Raw genomic sequence first — 19,308 nt, 5'->3', positions numbered from 1 at the left:
CAAAGGGGATAGCATTCTAACCAAAGTAAGGTTTTTATTTATTTTTGTTTATAGCTTAGAACTCCATTTAGAAAAGTTACTCAAAGTGACATTGCCAATATATGTAATCTGATGACTCTCTATGAAACAAATTCTACATATAAGTTTTGTTTTTGTCTTTAAATGTACAAACATTTTTGGACAAAAGGTAATAAAATGTCTATAAGTAAAGTTTTTCTTTCTGTTTTTGTTTGTTGTTTTCAACTTACAACTCCATAGTTTTTATCAGTGAACACAGAGTTCAAAACAACTGTAGGACAATAGAAATAAACTGGGACTGTTCTGGACAAGTAGGTAGATGGCCACTCTTCTTAGACTATTAGCTCAACTCCACTCCATTAGTCCACTCTCACTATGTGTTCAGTTGTCCACCTGATTCTTTCCAAGGAATTGAATAAAAGCAAAATCGTGTAAGATCTAGTCTTTTTATTCTTTGAAAATCTGTGTAAGCTATTGGATTCATTTAAATATTCTAAAGATCATCCCAGGTGACGACAGCTCATTCCACATTAGTAAATGAAGCTAAGGTCTGGAGCAGGGAAGGGAACAGAGCCGTCCTGTTCAGGGGCTACTCTGCAGCTAATCAATTCTTTTTCATCACTGGTCATTTGGTAGAGAAGAGTTAAGCATGAGTGATCCACCTTACTACTCCTCAAACAACACTTGGTACCTTGCGTCCTACTAGTTAATGATGGGTTATCCCAGGATAAGGCTTATAAGACACAGTACTGGACTAGTAGACATCTAGTAAATTCAGACTTCTAGCACAGTGGCACAGATCTGCTGCCTTTTTATCAGTCAAGAGACTACAAGTGTATCATGTCAAAAGAGAACTTGTCCATGGCATTAAAGCTGCATAAGTTCCAAATTCATTGAAGAGAGGAAATATTTCAGGTACCTTATTAGTCCATTAAGGAATGAGTAACTACTATCTGCCTCCCAATAATCATTCAGGACAGGAACCCTTAGAATTTAATTGAATTATGGATATACTTTCAATTAAATCATGTCCACCCATAAATACAACTACATTTTGTAAAGCCTAAAGATAGTACAGTTAGTCTTCAAGGGAATATTTGGCCGTAGTGCTATACACAGGCAATTCAAAGGAATGCAAGGCAATTGACCTTTCAGAATGTTGAGCACTCCTGAGATGAAAGAGAAGCTTCACACAGCCTGTGGTTGATCATGCACAGAAAGTGGGAGTAAGGTTCCCAGAGGGTGGGTTCATTCATAACTGACCAAAAATAAGCAAACAAATACAGAAATTTTTTAAGAAGAGAAAATATATCCTTAGCAAAGCATGATCCTTAGCATAGGGACAATCCATATAATTCTCAAATGAAAAGCAACCACTGGCAGGTATTTTACTTAAGCCCCCTTAGTTACTTTCTCAGAATCTGCTCAGAATCAATGTGTTATTCAGAAGAAATGATCCATTGATTTACAGTGGTGGCTAAGAATTTTTACATCCACAAGTCTTGAGACACACGGATCAATATATGGTCTTAACTATAACCACTTCCTCCAAAACACCTCTGTGTTCATATTTCATTAGAAAAAGTGTTGTGAATCAACCTAGGCCAACTAAATTACACAAGATAATTTACTTCTTTGTATAAATATCAGTAGAAATTTAAGGATGGGCAAGGACTGGCTATCCCCACATTTTCTTACCAGAGTTTAATGAAACCAAATTTCAAAACAAATTATTAAGAATATACATTACAGTTCACATGACTCCTCAAGTGTGAGCAATGTCTCTAAAATACTTTGGGCAATCATGTATCTCTTAATGGCCCTAATATCTCCAATGAGAGTCCTTGTTCACATTCCTTACATTAACTATCAATACCTAGGGTGGGTATCTTGCCCCTGATAAGAGATGCCTTGTGGCAGCCTCCCAATTGACTGGAATTCTAGCTGACCACTAACGGGTGTGAATTCCGAGTGAGGGAAGCTTTCTAAACTAAAGACTAATTTAAACTAACATATAAGTAATATCACACTGTGAAAGCTGAAATGTTTTTAAGTAAATTTCAGTCACATAATAGAAAGTTTAGTATTTTTTCCCTCACCCACAATTTGATAATTCCAAATGCTCTGTACAGATCTTTGGCCATCCCAGTCCTCCCCTGTGTTTAGGATTAGCTATAGTGGAGTGAATAGAGTACAGGCAGATGGCGGCGGGGGTTGTGGGGGGGAGTGCTTTTTTTCCTAATAGCTAGCTAAGTGATTTGGGGTAAATGCTTTAACCTCCCTAACCCTTAGTGTCCTCATCCTCAAAATGAAGAGAAAATGACTACTGGAAAGAGCTACTGTGAAAATCAGGAAAACAAATGAGAAGAAGCCAAGACTCAGGCAGGCACAGGCAAATGCCAGGAAGGTTTTGCTCCTGGAGGCTCCCCTCTGCAGGCGACTGTTACCATGAGGCCCCAGAATCTTGCAGACAACAACCCAATACTCCTGGGACAAGCTCTTCTGAAAACCCTCACAATCAAGTCATCCTGAGGTAGCTCCTTGAGCCTCTCACCTGTGACACTCTGAAAATGTCCAGTGTTACTGTGCTTGTAATAAGTCACCTCCTAGATGTCTCCCCACTGCTATTCATGGGTTATCTAGTGAGGCCATTCCTGCTACATAACCCACAGTAGGTCAGAGCTTCACTGTCACTGTCCCTTTCTGCCCTCAGAGGCCACCAGCCTCATAATCCCTCAGGCCTTACCCATGGCAGCCTGCTCAGGTCTACCCACTACCACTGATTCAAGGCTATCAGCAAAGCTTAACTGCCAGCCTCCTGCCCCCGCCATTCCCTCCATTCTTTCCTGCTTTTGACAATGGTGAAAGCTACTGCTGTTTGCCCTAGACCACCGGTTCTAGTCAAGAGGCCCTGACTTCTAGTGTTACTACTGTTCTGAGGGTCTAACCAGACTAACCAATCTCTAAGTAATCACAGTTCTATTAATCACACATGTTCTTAGTTGCAGCCTTCCAAATCTGGGATACAGACCAAACCTTTCAAAGATGCTGAGTGCAAAGACAATACAGATGGACCGTAGACCCCACCTTTCTGCAAACTGAGATTCCTTTTCCTGTCCCACCCTCATCATCTGTTTTCTTAGGCAAAGAAATCACCCTTGGATGTCTCCAAATCCCTTCTATTCCCCATGCCAGGTGCCCTAGGGCCCTTGTATATGTTCATCCCAAAGGCGGCCATGACTCTCCTGGTACTCTGAGAAGGATGTAGCCACTCTGAGGTATTACAAGGACCTGGTACCATATAAGAGGCCCTACCAGACTAAAACCTACCATTTCTCAATAATTTGAGGAGTTAAAAGAGGAAAAATAATGTTCATGTTTAATTGACAAAAAGGTTGAGACACAGTATCATTAATAAGTATTTGACCAGTGATAGATGGTCTATTTCAATCAATTAATTTCTCTGGAACTTAATTCAACCTGAACTAGATTTGAATCCCTGGTCTGTCTCTGGCTATAGTTATCCATTCAAAGCAAGGCAATAGTTCTATAATTATCCAGTAGTTATTACATCATTAGCATGACTGATTTAGACCATCTAGGAGAAAGCTTTTATTTTTTTGATTATGTCCAATGCTGACAGTTTTAAAATTTTTATTAATACCTTAACCTAATGGTTTAATCTTTATTAGTGATTAATGGAAAATATTTTGCTTAAGAAAGTCTGAAATTTACATCAGCATAAATCTAGCTGAATAAGCTCCAAGCAAAATATTCTTACTTTATAATCAACCTAGACCATTACAAAAATACACAAAAGGAGGCTGATGTAGTGGTATGTGGATTTGATATTTGAATAAACTGTTGTTTTATTTGATGTCAAATATGTTTTTGCCTGGCAGGTCAACTCAGGCCTAGGTTATATTCAGATTCTTTTTATCTTATTGTGTTTAAAAAAGAAATAGACTCAGATTTTTATTTTACATATTTAATATTCTTTTAATTGGATCTGAACTATTATTTCTTTAACAAACTTTGTTTACTGAAGCATGCTCCAATTGTCTCAGTGTGTAATATTTCATATGTATGCCACAGTCCCTCCAACAATATGAACAGAAGGTACATATAAAAATTATTCATTTTTACCAAAATAAATTGGACAAATTTCCTAATAAAAAGTAAATGTTTCTCTTATTAACAAGACAATGTACTTGTCTACAGATCCTTAGATTACCAATAATACCATTTATTATGCACATTCATACCTTTTGCTCGATTATCATTATCACATTCATAGTTTCATTCATTTTATGATATATATGTGACAAAACAGCTGCTGATAGTTTGGGGGAGGGAGGCATTCAGAAATTTTTGAAATTGTGCCTAAATAAAAGCAGTAAATTCTACAAATTCCTCATCAATCAGTGGCTTAGTCAGAATAAAAGCCAATGAACCAGTGAAGGGTACATATCTTTTTTTTCCTTTTCATCAAAGTAAGTTGGACAAAATTCCTGCATGATTGCATATTTAAAAACCTAATCTTTGTATTTGCCAACATTGCTAAGATGCTGTATCAACTGTCTAGCTTTAGCCAAATAAAACCTTTTTGCAACTTTGGAAGAAACTTCTATACAGGAAACTGTAAATTTGGACAGGCTTAAGTGTGTCTCAATATGTGGTATTTTTACACCATTTCTTACCTTTATAACTATATAAATTATATGATATTCCATAATGACCATAATAGCCATGTAATTAAAGGCTTTGTAAGTTTAATTATCTGTTTTCTGTGTGAGACTAGAAAGAGTAAGAAAAGGCATAAAGTGGGTTTCTCTGCTGCCAAGTAACTTCAAGTGGTGCTGTCGTTATTGGTTTTTAATGGCACAAAAATATTTGGCTGACAGTATCAAAGGAATTCCTAGGGGAAATTTCACATATTCTTGTAGATGGAAAAGAATTCTGAATATTTATGAGAAAAATTACCATTTTCTCTGTATCTAAATTTTATCAATAAAGAGAGACAAAGTGATGCATTTTTGATGGTTGTTGTTTTGTGTTGTTCCAATACATCCTAACATATATTAAGAAAAGACTTAAGAAACTGAAAACTCATTTCCAAAACCTCTCTAGAATAATGCTAGGGCAAGTAAAAGGTGAACACTATTTTAAAACACCTTTGTTTTGCCTCTAATATCACATTTGGGTTTAGATCTTTCATTTGAACCAAGGTTATGGTCAGAGATCAGAGGTCAAAAAAATTGATTAGCTACCCCCAACACATGAAAACAAAGCAAACAAATAAAAAACATAATAAAGAACTTTCATGTTATGATCAACTCCTATGGAACTGCATTTTACCCACTTCTAAGTCACTCTTGAGTCCAGCTCGCTATTTTGATCATTACACTAGCTTCTTGGTACAGCTCAAGAGCTTATTCAATTATTCCAATTTTACACACACACACACACACACACTTCATGTAATTGTCATTCCACTCTTTTTAAAGCGGTGGATGAATAATTACTGACTGTGGTGGTCTAAATGTTTTATAATGGGACATGGACTTCCATGAGAGGTAAGCTAGTGATTAGAGGTAATGAAAAGGTTTGGGAAAGACTGGCGATTGGCTTAGCCAAACTGCTAACTCAATTGTTTCCCAGTTAAATTGCTTCTATCCCAATATAATATGTCTGCTATGTTATACTAGCTACTCATGAGATATAACAACTTAGCAAATAACCTCCAGATGCTAGTATGACAGCACAATGTGATCTCCGTGACTCATTTCCAAGTATTTTCCTCTTGCTAAGGGTTGATTTGCAAAGGAACTTTTGATTTCAGTCTTGAAGATCAGATTTGAGGATGATTACGCTGCCAAATGTTGCACTATTACCTATTTTACTTCCCTTTCTTATCAAATGACGTATCATTGCAATTACAGCTGCAACTGAAAAATATTTAAATGAACCTCTTGTCAAAAATAATAAAAAGTAATGAAGATAAGCTTTACTTTTTTCAGCATATATGCTTTTCTTTTAGCAATAATCAAATAACTCCTTAATGAATTCTAAGAGATTGAGATTTAAGAGACAGTTTCAAAATGCAACTGCTCCTAAGATTTGCCCTACTGTTAGAGGGTAAAGAAAAAAAAATATTACCTGGGCTTTACAGCCATATTGCCTTTTAATACTACAATGTTAATTATATGTTGAGATAAGAATAAGATAATAAAGCACAAATTTCTTTTGTCAACAAGACAGTATGCTAGTCTGTAAAGCCCAAGAATATTAATAATCCTATTTATAATGTACCTATTTACAGGTAGTATATTTATCCTTTACACATATTACCTTCAATCTTCAAAATAAGTCACCATCATACATTCATAAGCTTACAGCTTTGTATTGTCTAGTAGGGCCATTAAAAGTCATTCATGTATAAATTGGTGAAGACATATACAATCATCTCACCAAAAAAAAGTAATAATAACTGGCAAAATACATTTTTAAACTTCCCTTGATAATTATGATGAGAGTCTACTGATACAGAGCAATACAGGCATTAAGTATGGGGCAAATTTTCAAACATTATTAACAATTTTCCAACCCCACCCCTACACTCCCTACACCTAATCCCACTCCCACATCACTTATAGTTTTCAAAGAATATTTGAAATTGTTTCAAATTTATCTCAATCCTGGATCTACAGGCTCAAATTAATTCATATTTGCCAAAATAGCCAATCATCCAATTCTCTCCAGCCCAAAAACTGGAAGGATTAAGGCCTTTAACTCCACAGGCTCCAAGGATATTGTCCTTGTGAAAATTAGACAGTATACACATATAAGAAAAGGTGATCAGTTCTGTGTATTGACAGAAAACTATAAAGCAGAGTTTCTCTTTTGGATTATGAGATACATAATGAGGCCTCACTTTTTGCAGCTTGCAATACAAAATACAAAACGATATTTCAGCATCTGGAGGCTACATGTGGATAGTTAGGCTTCAGAAGATAAGTTTCAAAACACACTTAGATACTTAGGTATGTATGCAAATGTAACATACATATTACAGAGGCATTACATATACACCAAAATATAATCCTATTATTATAGTACCAACTTTGAAAAGAAATTAAAATTTTAAATATATGGTACTAAAGTTATAATACTTAAAAATCACTAATGAAATGACAAATCCTACATGCCATCATTAAATCAAATCAATGGATATACAATAAAGACAAACAGAAAACCTGAATTAAAAACATACACTTAAGATCCAATTAGCTTAAAAGGATTTTCTTTGTTACACATGCAGTGGACTGATCAAGCCACTAATTACTTCCAGCCTTCTCAATCTATGTAGAAGCAGAGTAGCTAAAACTAACAATAAAGGTAAAAATGACCCTACAACTGTCAAAAAAACAACTTACAATTATGAAAGTGAAACAATTACCAGCAGAGCAAAGCTGCTCTCAAATCAAGACATTAAACTTTGTTATTCCTCTAGTGAATTATCTTCTAGAAAATCTCACTGTTTTTTTAAATTAGATAAATGGCTGATTTATCAAAGTACAAGGTGAAACTATATGCCAGGAGTCCTGTAGATGTTATTACACTATTTTAGTAAATTCAAAGGGAAATACAAGTTGTTTTTCTGGTAACAGTCAAAATTAATGGACAGACATAAAATGAATTGCATCCCACATCCCCAAATTAATGCTGCCTGTTTAAAATAAAGTGAGTGTGAGTGAGTGAGAGAGAGAAAGAGAGAGATAGAGAGTGTGTGTGTGTGTGTGTGTGTGTGTGTGTGTGTGTGTGTGTGTGTGTGTGTGTGTGTGTGTGTGTTTGTGGATAGACAGACAGATGGATGGGTAGATGTACTATGAAACCAGACTAATTCTTCCTTTGGAATAGTGGTCCTTATTTGAAAACAACTCCTTCTTAGTCCATATATTCAGGGTTACTTTGATAGTAGAAAGCAACAGTGTTTCAATGTGAATTACTGTTATTTCAAAGTGAAAACAATAATCATGTACAGTAACTAACAGAATGCATGTCTTTAGATACAACCAGACTGTAAGGTTACATGACTGCAAAGTAAAGAAATAAGTAAAATATAAATAAAACCTCGGGCTAATACTTCCACAAAAAAAGAATGATTAGATTTTCTATATTCATACATTGTTATGGACAAAAACTTTCACCTAAACTAAAAGAAAAAAAAGATCTTTTGTTATAAAATTCAGTACATACTTAGGGTACATTATATTAAAACAAGAATATTTTTGCTGAATTACCATCAAAATTTTTTAAGTATAATCGAATGTCTGCTACTTTTCAAACCTACGTAATTAAAAACTATAAAGTCTAAACAATAATAATAATAATAAAGATGAGTTTTTCATGAACAAGATCTCTCTTATTCACTCTATTTACCTCAGTTCAGTTGTTCAGCCCACAGAAAATGTCCCATAAATGCTGCTGAAATAATCTGGATTTTCAGCTAACACTTTCAAAGATTTAAGCCAATCTGACCTCTGTTAATATTTAGGGAACTATTAAACAAATCCTATGAAAACTCTCACATGTTATAAACCAATGAAATGTGGAGGACTCAGAAAATTAGGAGAATCTTCTGCTGTAAGTTCAACCTGACTTCAGTCTATATAGCAAATTCTAAATGACTTCAGACTCTCAGCTCTCAACAAAAACCTTCTCCTCCCTCCCTCCCCTCTTCTTTTTCTCTCCTGTCATTCTTTCTCACAGTTGATATCTTCAGAAAGTACTTAAAAGAGACCCTGAAATAGGGGTAATGGACCTTCTCCCATTTCCTTAACTCCACAGTGACCCTTTCTGCCATTCCAATGGCCACAGAGCAAAGAGATGACTGCTACCCTGTGATGGATATTTGGTTCTCTTAATCTTGCTTCTACCTGGGAAGATAATGTATCTCAAAATAGATGATGGAAGATAGATTGATGGACGGAAATTTGCATGTCTAGACTCACCACACAGTAAATATTTATTTACAGTATCCTGCATATAAATAACTCTCAAACCCACATCTCTAAATCTAACTCCCCTGTTGCCATGACCTTAAAAAAAATGCAAGTGAGATCTCTACCTTGGCTATGCTGAGCAAACTTTTCAAACTTTTCTTTTAGAGACAGAAGAGCTACTCAAGTATACATCAGTCCCCACGGGGATGATTTTCCCCTCCAGGTGTTTCTCCAGGTCTGGCCCCACCGAGTTTTGAAACAGGTCTCAATTAGCTCATGCCTGAACTCGTTTTCTTCTTGCCATAACATTTTTACACTCTAAAACATCTTCCACAAAGCAAATCCATCTTTCAGATGTCCTCGCTTGGATATCTCTATGTAGAACATGACTGAGGTTTGTACAATTTGGGGTTTATTTCCATTTCAAGGCCTCTAAATAATCATACTTTTTCTAAATACAGTAATCACTAGCCTCATGCTTGCTGCATTTCATAGGTGCTGGCTATCCCTCTCTCTTTGCACTCACATCATCACCTCCATTTAACACAGACCCTCTTGGGAGCTACTGAGAGAACTATAATTCACTCTCCACTCAAAATCACAGAACAAACCTCTTGAACCATACATGTTTCTCCCCATCCTAAACTCTGTTAAGGTGCGTATATATGTACGCATATGTGTGTATGCGCGTGTGTATGTGTCTGTCCTAAAGCTGGTCAAAAAGAGTCTGTTCATATTAATTTGACCTATTTTGAATACTCTGTATTTCTAGGCATTTGCCTTAGAATTAAGCAAGTTAAAATTCTACTCAATTGTATTCGCTTTTTGATTAATTTTATTATATCTTGTTTATATTTTTATCCAGTATAAAATTGTTCTTTAGTTAACTGATTTGCACCATAATGGAGATAGCTGTAGACTACAATTTCCAATGCAGGAAGGTCTTTGATGTCAGGAGAGCGCTCCTGTTCATGTACCACAGAAATCCCTTAATATTGACAATGAGGAGGCACATGATATGGTTTGTATCAGAATTAGACAAAATTTGTCATTTACATGGAAGTTGCAAAAATCTGACAGTCCCGTGTAATATAAAATGTCAGTCCATTCAATGATCCAAAATTTCTGGCACTCACTGTTACCTCAGTGTGGCTGGCCTCCAGAACTTTTACAACTTCCCAGATTAGTGATTTTTCCCTGGGGCTTTTCTTAATGTCTCTGTGTTCAGTGCCACAATTCACAAACTCAGGTGTGCAAACTGTTCCAAAAGTTTAAAGAAAGCATTCATGATTATTCAAGTGATCTTTATAAGGCAAGTGTTAGCTAGTCGTCCAGGGTTGAAATTCATCACCTTTAGACACCTGTCTCCACCCACTAAACCTTGGCTGTTTATACAAAGAAGACTGGCGCCACTGGCCCCCTTTCCTTTACACTCTTATCACCCTCTTCCATGCAACATCCCTCTGGATGGCCACAGAAGCAACCCGAAATTCAGAATTGCACGTAAACAGTGGTGAGCAGGCTGGTCTCCTCCCCGGGGGGCCTGGTGCAGGACAATGGCCCTTTTTTTCCAACCGGCCTTCGGTGACCGCTGTCCAGAGTCCCACAGCCTCCAACTCAAGGGCACAGTCAGGCTTGGGGTGTTCCTGGAAAGTAACCCCACCTTGAAATGCCTGTGTACGTACTTCCATGCCCCACTGTCAGTGCCCAGAGATGGAAAGCACGAAGGCTGCAACTTTCAGGTTTTATCGTTGAAAGATTTACTCCCATGTTCACACAGAGGTGGTACTAAAAGAAGACAAGAAGGTGGGTAGTTGTGCTCTGGCCAGTTGTTTTCACAACTGGCTGCGTCAGTCATCCGCTCCTAAAACCTTATTTGACAGGTAATTAGTTCCTTATCTCCAGATCATTCCAGGAACTCCTCAGCATCAATCTGAGCTGAGAGAGGGGCCTGAAGAGGAAGGGAGTGGTGCTGAAATCGTGCTAAGCGTGTCCCGGGGGTGCAGGAAAGAGGACTCCGGCGCCAGGAATGTGCTGGGTCCCGAGGCAAGAGAAGGGAGAGCCAGAAAATCTTAAGGGTAGGAAGAGACGCAACGGGAGAAGGGCAAGATACCTGGACGTGTCCTGAGAGAAGTGGGAATGGGCGAGGAGGACGCTGACTGCACAGAAATCGGGCATGTAAGATGGGGCGAGGGGAAAGCCGGACAGCAGGGAGTGCAGTGCGGCGGCCGCGGCGGCCAGCCTCGGCCGGGGCCGGACCCTCACGGAGCGCCGGTGAGGCTGGCCCCTGGCTGAGCCGCCAGGGCCCGAAAGTTGGTGCGGCGACGGCCGGCCAACGGGCCGGCGACCCTGCGCGGCGGGGAGCGGCGCGGCGCCTTACCTTCTGGTCGACGATGGAGCAAGCCATCTCGCGGACGTGCGCCAGGCTGTAGTCGCCGCACGAGTCCCGCAGCAGCAGCACCGGCTCGCGGCTCAGGCCGATCTGCAGATGGAACGAGATGCCGCCGGCCGGGGCCGCGGCGGGAGCCAGGAGAGGCGCGGGCCCCGGCCCCGACCCCGGGACCAGCGCGGCCGCCGCCGCGGGCAGCAGCGGGCTGGGCGGCCGCAGGGCCGGAGGGGCGCTCATCGCTCGGCGGGGCCGCCGGAGGCCGCGAGGACCAGAGGCCGAAAAGTTTTGCTGCGGCGGAGCCGGGAGCTTCTTTCTCCGAGAGCCGAGGCGGAAAATAAAAACTTTCCGGAAAAGTCCCCGCGCGGGGGGAGGGCGAGAGGATGAGGACCGGGAGGGGAGGGAGGAGGAAAAATGGCCGAGGCGGGAGGAGAGCGCGGCCGGCCGCGCGGGCGCCGCGCGGGGGAGGCGCCGCCGGGGAGCAGCCGCCGCGGCGCGCTCGGAGGGACGGGGCGGCGGGGCCGGCGCGGCCCGGGCGGGGGCGGGACCGTCCGCCCGGCGGGCGCCGGACCGCAGTGGCCGCAGGCTGCCCGGCCGCCGCCCCCTCCGCCGGCTCCCGGGGCCTGAGCCTCCCCCGCCGGGGCAGCACCGAGCGGCGGGCTCAGGGCCGCCTCCGCGGGCGTGGGCCGTGCCTCCGCGCCGGGACTCCGGCCTCCGCGGACGGACAGGGCGCACCTCCTCCGATCCGCCGCCCTGGGCCGCGGGCGTCCCGGTCCCCACAGTCCCCGCCGCCTCTTCAGTGCCCGGGGACAGCGCACTTTACCAGTGAGGCGACCAGTGACGGACCCAAGACGTCGAGTCCTGCGGTTCCCCGTGGGTCTTCGGAGCGTCAAGGGAGGATGGAAACAGAGGGTTCTCGGAAACCACATCCTGGCTCCTTTTAGGACCCCTTGGGTTTGTTACCAAAAAGGGTAGGAAGCCCGCAGAAAGGTATTTAACCTGTCTCTACCTTTTCTGTCTCTCTGACACACCCTGATACCCACCGCTACCTACTCCAAGCACCCGACGTACACAAGTGCCCAGATTCAGAAGGTGGTCTTCTTTGAAAGAAAAGGCATTGTCTGCACAAAGACAGCAGGAAGGTCTGATGTGGCCTCTTTCCCTTTACTTTATGCTTTGTGTCTGGCGCTCCCACTTCTAGAGCCTCAGAAACTGTTTTCTTTCTCTTCCATCCATCCCTCTAAAGTCGGCTTTGTAGAGTGGTGCTCCCGGCTCCAACATCAAGGCTGGGCACCATCTGCTCTAATTTTGGTAGTTGTTTCTTGTTGCTGTTGTTTTGGTGGGTGTAGGAGAGGGGTGTTGCTTCCCAGGCCTTGGAGCTGAATTCTAATCTCTCTGCAGGGCGGGCTTCATGGGTGTATGACTGCAGGCCCCGACCTCGAAAGGGCCCTACTCAGGTGGGATGCTCTGCCACAGTGGTCTGCTGCCTGACACCGTACTATAATGCTTAGTACGTTTTTTTCATTTTGCAGTGAGCCACGCAAATCATATGGAACACCTCCACTTCCCTATCTTACCCTCAACACCGCGCACTCACACAAACGCACACATACATATATCCAAGCAAAATGATAAGTATGTTTTCTTTTGTCTTTGGTTGTATTTTGTTTTGTCTTGTTTGTTTGTGTCGTGACCTCTTTTTCTGGCCCAAGACAGGATATTGCAAGGTAGTTTCCTCTTAAAACCTTGTTCCCATGGCCAGTAGTAGAGCATTGAATGTCCCCGAGGACATTCCCCAGTGTCTGCCAATGACATTGTCATTCACTGCTCTAGAAGGGACTTGAACTTACTCTCTGGATCTGACAGTGTGATGAGGTCTACATGTATGCACTGGCGTTTAACCTGCTTACTTACTTATGAAATGGTTCTCTTAATGATAGACTATAATTTTCCTAATGTACCAGATTCAGCTAAGGTAGGAGAATGCTGGAATCATTCTTAATGAAATGCCCTTCTGATATCCCTAGGAGGTTTTATTTACTGTCTCTGCCATAACATATCACATTAAAAAAGAAAACAATAGGTAAGATCATTTCTGATAATCATAATTGCAATGAATAGAAATAATGGAGTAGTAATGAATGACTTGGGGTGGGGGGTGGTGCTTAGTGAACTACTTTGAACTAGGAAATAAAAGAAGTTTTCACTGAGTTTACTTTTGAGCCAAAACCGGGATGATGGAAAGGGGGCCTGCCTGAGGAAGAAAAGCATGGATGGGCAGGACAGATGCATAATGTAGGAAGTGTCCAGTAATTCACAATTAATAATCAGGAGGATTGAGAAAAGCCTGATTAGCATGGGAGTTAGTCTAAAAGCACTGTATGCTTTGTCCAGATGACATGGACAGCAGAGAGAGTAGAAAACATATGCAATGCAAAGATGCAGGATCTATTTTGGAGGCAGAACTGAAGGTCTCTTCCTCATGAATCTAGGGATTGAGAGAATGAGGGAGTTATGAAAGACTCCCAAGTTTCTGAGCTGTTAGCCTGAGGGTGGTGTCAATAACTGAGACATAGGGAACAGCTAGTGCAGAGAGCCTAACACAACACAAGATGTACTTGGCATTTTCAAGGCACCAGAAAAGAGGGGCAAGTGTGAGAGAGGAGGTCAAAGAACTGGGAGAAGCCAGATCACAAAGGGTCTTGAAAGCTATAGTAAAGAGTTTTTATTCTATTCTTAGTGCACTGCTGAACGATTGGAAGGTTCTAAACCAGGGAGTGATAATATTTCATTATCATGCTTTAAAAAGATCACTGTCTGGCTACTGTAAGAGAAAAAGGCCAAAGCAGAGACACCAGGTAGGAGACTTGATGTTGTCCAGTCTAGAAACATTTGTGGCTTGGATGACTGTGGCTGCAGTAGAGATACCAAGAAATGGAAAGATGCAGGATCTATTTTCAAGGCAGAACTGAAGGTCTCCTCCTCATGAATCTAGGGAGAGAGCCAGGGAGTTATGAAAGACTCCTAAGTTTCTGAGCTGTTAGCCTGAGGGTAGTATCAATAATTGAGACAGAGAACATAGGGAGGAGGCAAGTGTTGCGATAAATCAGAGTTCTGCTTTGACCATGCTGAGTTTGATATGCCACTAGACATTAAACCTCAACTACAGCTTAATATCAGAGTGCAGAGTTCAGGGAAGAAAGGACAGCCAGAAATACATTTGGAAATTGCCAATGTGGAGAAGATGTTTTAAAGTGAGACTAGAGGAGCTCTCTAGAGAGGGGGCGCTTGAGGCACTCATCAGTTATATGAGGCTTACAGGAAGTTAGATGTCTTACTTAGGAAGAAAATAAGCCGTGTAAATAATTGCTTCTGATACTCTGCTTTCTCAACAGTATGAAAGATTCTTGTAGGGTGTTGGAAATAATTTAAAAGGAAGCAAGGACAGGGGAGAGAATTTTTAAGAAGCCCTAGAGAATTAAAATTACCTTTACAAAGATGATAAATTACAAAATGCAAAAGAGTGAATCAAGAGAAATAAGAAGAAGAAAAAAAATCTCAAAACCACTGGAGTTCCCCATTACAAGCAGAAAACTGCCGTGGAGTTGGCTATTGGAATTTCTATAGTAGACACCTGAGATCTGACAGTTTGCTACCTGCTACCCATTTCTGCTGAATGACAAGAGAATGAACGATAGATAATACCTGACAGAATGTCTATGGTAACGTCAAGTTATACGTAGAACACTTGAAGGATTAGAGATAATTCAGTGGTTTCAATCCATTCTAGATGTTTGAACTTTGGGATACGGGGTGTGGGGGAAGGATATAGAAAGTGAATAGCTGCTGATAGAAGTTATACTCATGAACTGTAATTTCATTTTTTGGATTATGGCTGACATTACTGGAAAAATGGACTGCTGACAGTGACTGGGAATACCATCTTAGAACAAGGTCCAATACCCTCATCAAGACTCCATGTAAACATGAGTTGGGAATGCCGAAGTATGCCAAGGTACTTAATGACAATTTTCATAGATGAATGCTAATCCTGTAGGATGCCCTTCAAGAAAAGGTTGAATATTAAAGTAATTTTGGAAATAAATTTTATTTTTCTTTATTGCTTTAAATTAAATCAGCATTTAAAGGCACTGAGAAGTCCTACAAAAGTTTATTCCACTTGACTTATTACTTTTTAGACAGTTTTTAACCTTAGAACTCCACATTTTTTGTTGTTGCTGTCTTTTATTATGGAGCATATCTTAACATTTCACATAACAAGTGTTCCACAGAGCAACTTCAGGAAATTGAGTACCAGACAACAAATGTAAAAGAATTTAGGGTAAAAGTTGAAGGTAAAGAAAATGCTCAGATAGTTTAAAACAGACTGTCTGAAGAGGAGCATGAACGGGCAAGACAGATGCATAATGTGGGAAGTGTCCAATAATTCACAATTAATAATCAGGAGGATTGAGAAAAACCCGATTAGCATGGGAGTTAGTCTAAAAGCATTGTATGCTTTGTCCAGATGAAATGGACAGCAGAGAGAGTAGAAAACATGCAATTCTATGGCTGAAAGGATCCTGTCCCCTAGTACAACCATTTCACAGCCTAAGAAACTGAGGCTCAGAGAAATTACATATCAATATGGAAATTAGAAATTTGCTAAAGAAAGTATGGTCCCAGGATGTCCTCCCTTTTATGTGACTGAGTGCTGGAAGTTGTATGCATTAGGATAAAGATGATGGATGGATGGATGATAGAGGATTAATATATATTAGACATTTTATATTGTTTGTTTAAAAGTGTCATAAATTATAGTCTGTAAAATCAGATTAAATAAAAATAATGGCACAAAACTGGCACATCAGAAAAATAAGGTCCTAACGGAGACATCAGTCGTGTATTTGGATAACTGCTGAAGTCTTCTGCTGAAACCTGAGCATGTGACAAAATGTTGCCTTATCTTGCTGATGACCTCATGGAATAGAAAACAGAAAAGAAGTGAACTTGTGCAAGTAATTTCCACCAAGATGAAAAATTGATTTGTTCTTTAAGAAAGCAGATTTCAAAAATTCAAAGATAAAGCATGTATGATCTTAGAGTCAGAGACCCCAAAAGGACAGGGGGTTCTCAAAGACAAGCTTTCAGCTATAAAATCACAACTGATCTAGGTGATGAATAAACTTAGACACATTTTAGATGAGTACATATCTGCAAAAAGAATGAATAAAAATAGACAAACTATAAGAGCAGGAGTAAATTTTAAAAAAGGTTATTTTAAGATAAAAATAATTTCTACTAACTGTATATGAGTGCTAAGTTTTTTAAGACCCTCCCCTCCCCAAAATTAATTTATAGGCAAAACAGAATTTTTCATTCTCATATGATTTTTACTCATATGAGATTAAACATTTTAATATGCATATTGATCACTTTGTGTATCTTCTTTTTTGAATATTCTTAATTCCTTATTTTTGAATATTCCTTTTCCGATGTTAATGAGTAAGAGATTGTTATATGTAAAGAATGTTATTCCTTTGTTATACCAAAAGACAAATGCTTTTTGTCATTCATTGTCTAATTTTTTATGGGGTCATATCTTTCAATCTGATTTATAAATATCTTTTTCTGCCCCTGCTTATATTGCTTAAAAAGGCATTTGCTAATCTGATCAAAAAAACCATCTATAGTTTTTATTTGCCATTATTATTCGTATTATAGTTGTATTTTTAAAAAAAACTTTAATCAGTGTGGGAGCTATCTAAGTATATGTATTGTTTTCTAGACAGTTTTTTCCTAAAAAGTCAAGTGCCTTAGCAATGACTATTGAAGGACATTTTTGTTTTTATGTTCATCAATGGGCTAGAAGAAATAAATAGATCCAAGTTCCAGTGTTTAGCTTTAAGTTTTTAAGACTATCGTTTAACCTGTATTTCTCTAATTTTTAAAGTCATGAGTGCACTTGAAAATTTTTTGTCCAAAATGTTGAAGCTTTTACTTCTTACATACATGCAAAATATCTATATTTGCATTTCTCTATTATACCATGTTTTTTGTTAGACTTAATTTCCTAAACATCATTCCTTCCTAGACAGTAATAATTTTGACTCCTGTTCTAATAATAACTAAAATCTGCTGACTGCAAGTTATCATAAAATTTGCTCAGGTCCCCTGCAGAAAACAGAATAAAACACTTTTTCCTTGAACTTCAATATACTCAGAAGGCTATTGTTTAGATTTGCCAATTCTAATTGTCCACGTTAGCTTTTATTAAGTCAATCCAACATTCAAATTCAGAAACCATTAACATCACCACATTTAGTTTTTTTTAAGATGCAATTCTTCTAATCCTATTTTCAAGGCCATTGGTTCCAGAAACACAAACTTTCCCTCCATTCTTATTGAATCTTATTTGTTGTCATAGCCAAACATTTTCCAACTATAATTACCAAATGCATTCCATTACTTGATAATATTCCATTACCTAATTTATTCTCTTTAGTATATGTCATTTTATGAGACTTTACATTCTTTTATTCAGCATATTTTATAAAGCACTGACTTAAGTTTGAAAAATTAACAAGAAAGTATAAAGGAGGTACAATTAACCCGAAGTAACTTTTGGGTCCCTTCCTGGAAAAAAAATCTGTGAGCCAAAATTTCCTCTGTGTGGTTTCTAATGGTTGATTTGGAAAATGAACTTTTTAAGGGAAAGAATCTGGCAGATTTATTTCTTAGTGACATAACCAGGAAAGATAGTTTTAATAGTTTAAGAAAAAATAAATTGCTTTTCTTGGCTTAGTAAAATCCTAAGTGGCATTATTTCTAAAATCCACTTATTGGTATAAAATTCATTTTCCACTAGGATAAAAGGATGCATAATTAAAATGAAGTCATTTATGTGGAATTAAAGCCATGCTTTATCTAATCATCATGCTGTATTTTCTTCAATTCTTACCCTTAAATATACAATCCTAAAAAAATCTAATTTTAGTATTTACTGAACCACAGTATATCTTCTTTCCCATACTTTATTATTTTTAAAAGCACACATTTGATCTCACATGCATTCAAACTAAAAACCTCTGCCTCATGTAGCTTTAAGTATAGTATCTACTTCTTGATTAAAACTTAAGTTTATATTTGTTTTAATTATATACGTTCTTTATATTATATTATATATACATTTTATAAATATGTTCTCTTTTGTTCAATCATCCAGGCTGTCTAGGAAAACTGAAGTTATTATAAACTGAAAAAAGAAAAGATCATTATATTTTAGACTTGTTCCAGAATGTATTCAAGAAAAGAATTATGTACTTACTCTTTTAGTTGAAAGAACATTCTAGAGCACCTTAACCTTTGTGCTTTGCTGTTCTGGTTGAATGCCAAAGTGAATAAGTGTCTAAAGTGGGATTTAAATGCTTGTTAGTTTGTCCAAGCAACAGCAGTCCTATCACTTCCTAACACATCTTAGTCTTTTCTTTATTTCTTTACATGTTGATCTGTGTTTGACCCTGCGATGAACTCTTAAAACATTTAATTATTGAAATAAATTTTTACTTTGGAGAAATAAAACAATAAAGTCACCAAAGAGGAAGATTCATTTTAACCTTTATTTCCTTTACCAAAATATTTTGTCTTTATATAATATTTTAAATATGTCATAACTAAAAAATAATTGAATTTATGTGGTTTTAATATATATAATTATATATTCACCTGTCTTTTCAAAAAAATAAATCCATTTTAATGAATAGAAAATTTAACAAAATAAATAGCACACATTTCTCAACTAATAGCCATGACATCTACTGTAACATTTAGCTCTAATCTTCACAGCCAAAATTAAATAAGGAAAAAGATGTATTTTCTAATTCTTGTCTGATTTTAAAC

The 19,308-nt window shown here is 38.7% G+C and overlaps 1 protein-coding gene across 1 annotated transcript in view; it reads right to left on the bottom strand.

The window, feature by feature from the left end:
- The window catches only part of PRKD1 (protein kinase D1), a 330,689-nt gene extending 318,910 nt beyond the window's left edge, over nt 1-11,779 (bottom strand). Inside the window, exon 1 of the mRNA XM_036999390.2 lies at nt 11,404-11,779. Coding sequence (XP_036855285.1) covers nt 11,404-11,649 — 246 coding nt within the window. The 5' untranslated portion in view covers nt 11,650-11,779. The remainder of the gene's footprint in view (nt 1-11,403) is intronic.
- Between the last annotated feature and the right edge of the window lie 7,529 nt (nt 11,780-19,308).

Source organism: Manis javanica, chromosome 8 (genome assembly GCF_040802235.1).
Source record: "Manis javanica isolate MJ-LG chromosome 8, MJ_LKY, whole genome shotgun sequence".
In the NCBI taxonomy this organism is placed as follows: Eukaryota; Metazoa; Chordata; class Mammalia; order Pholidota; family Manidae; genus Manis; species Manis javanica.
Note: the sequence above shows the minus strand (reverse complement) of the source record. Positions and strands in the feature narration are given on the sequence as shown.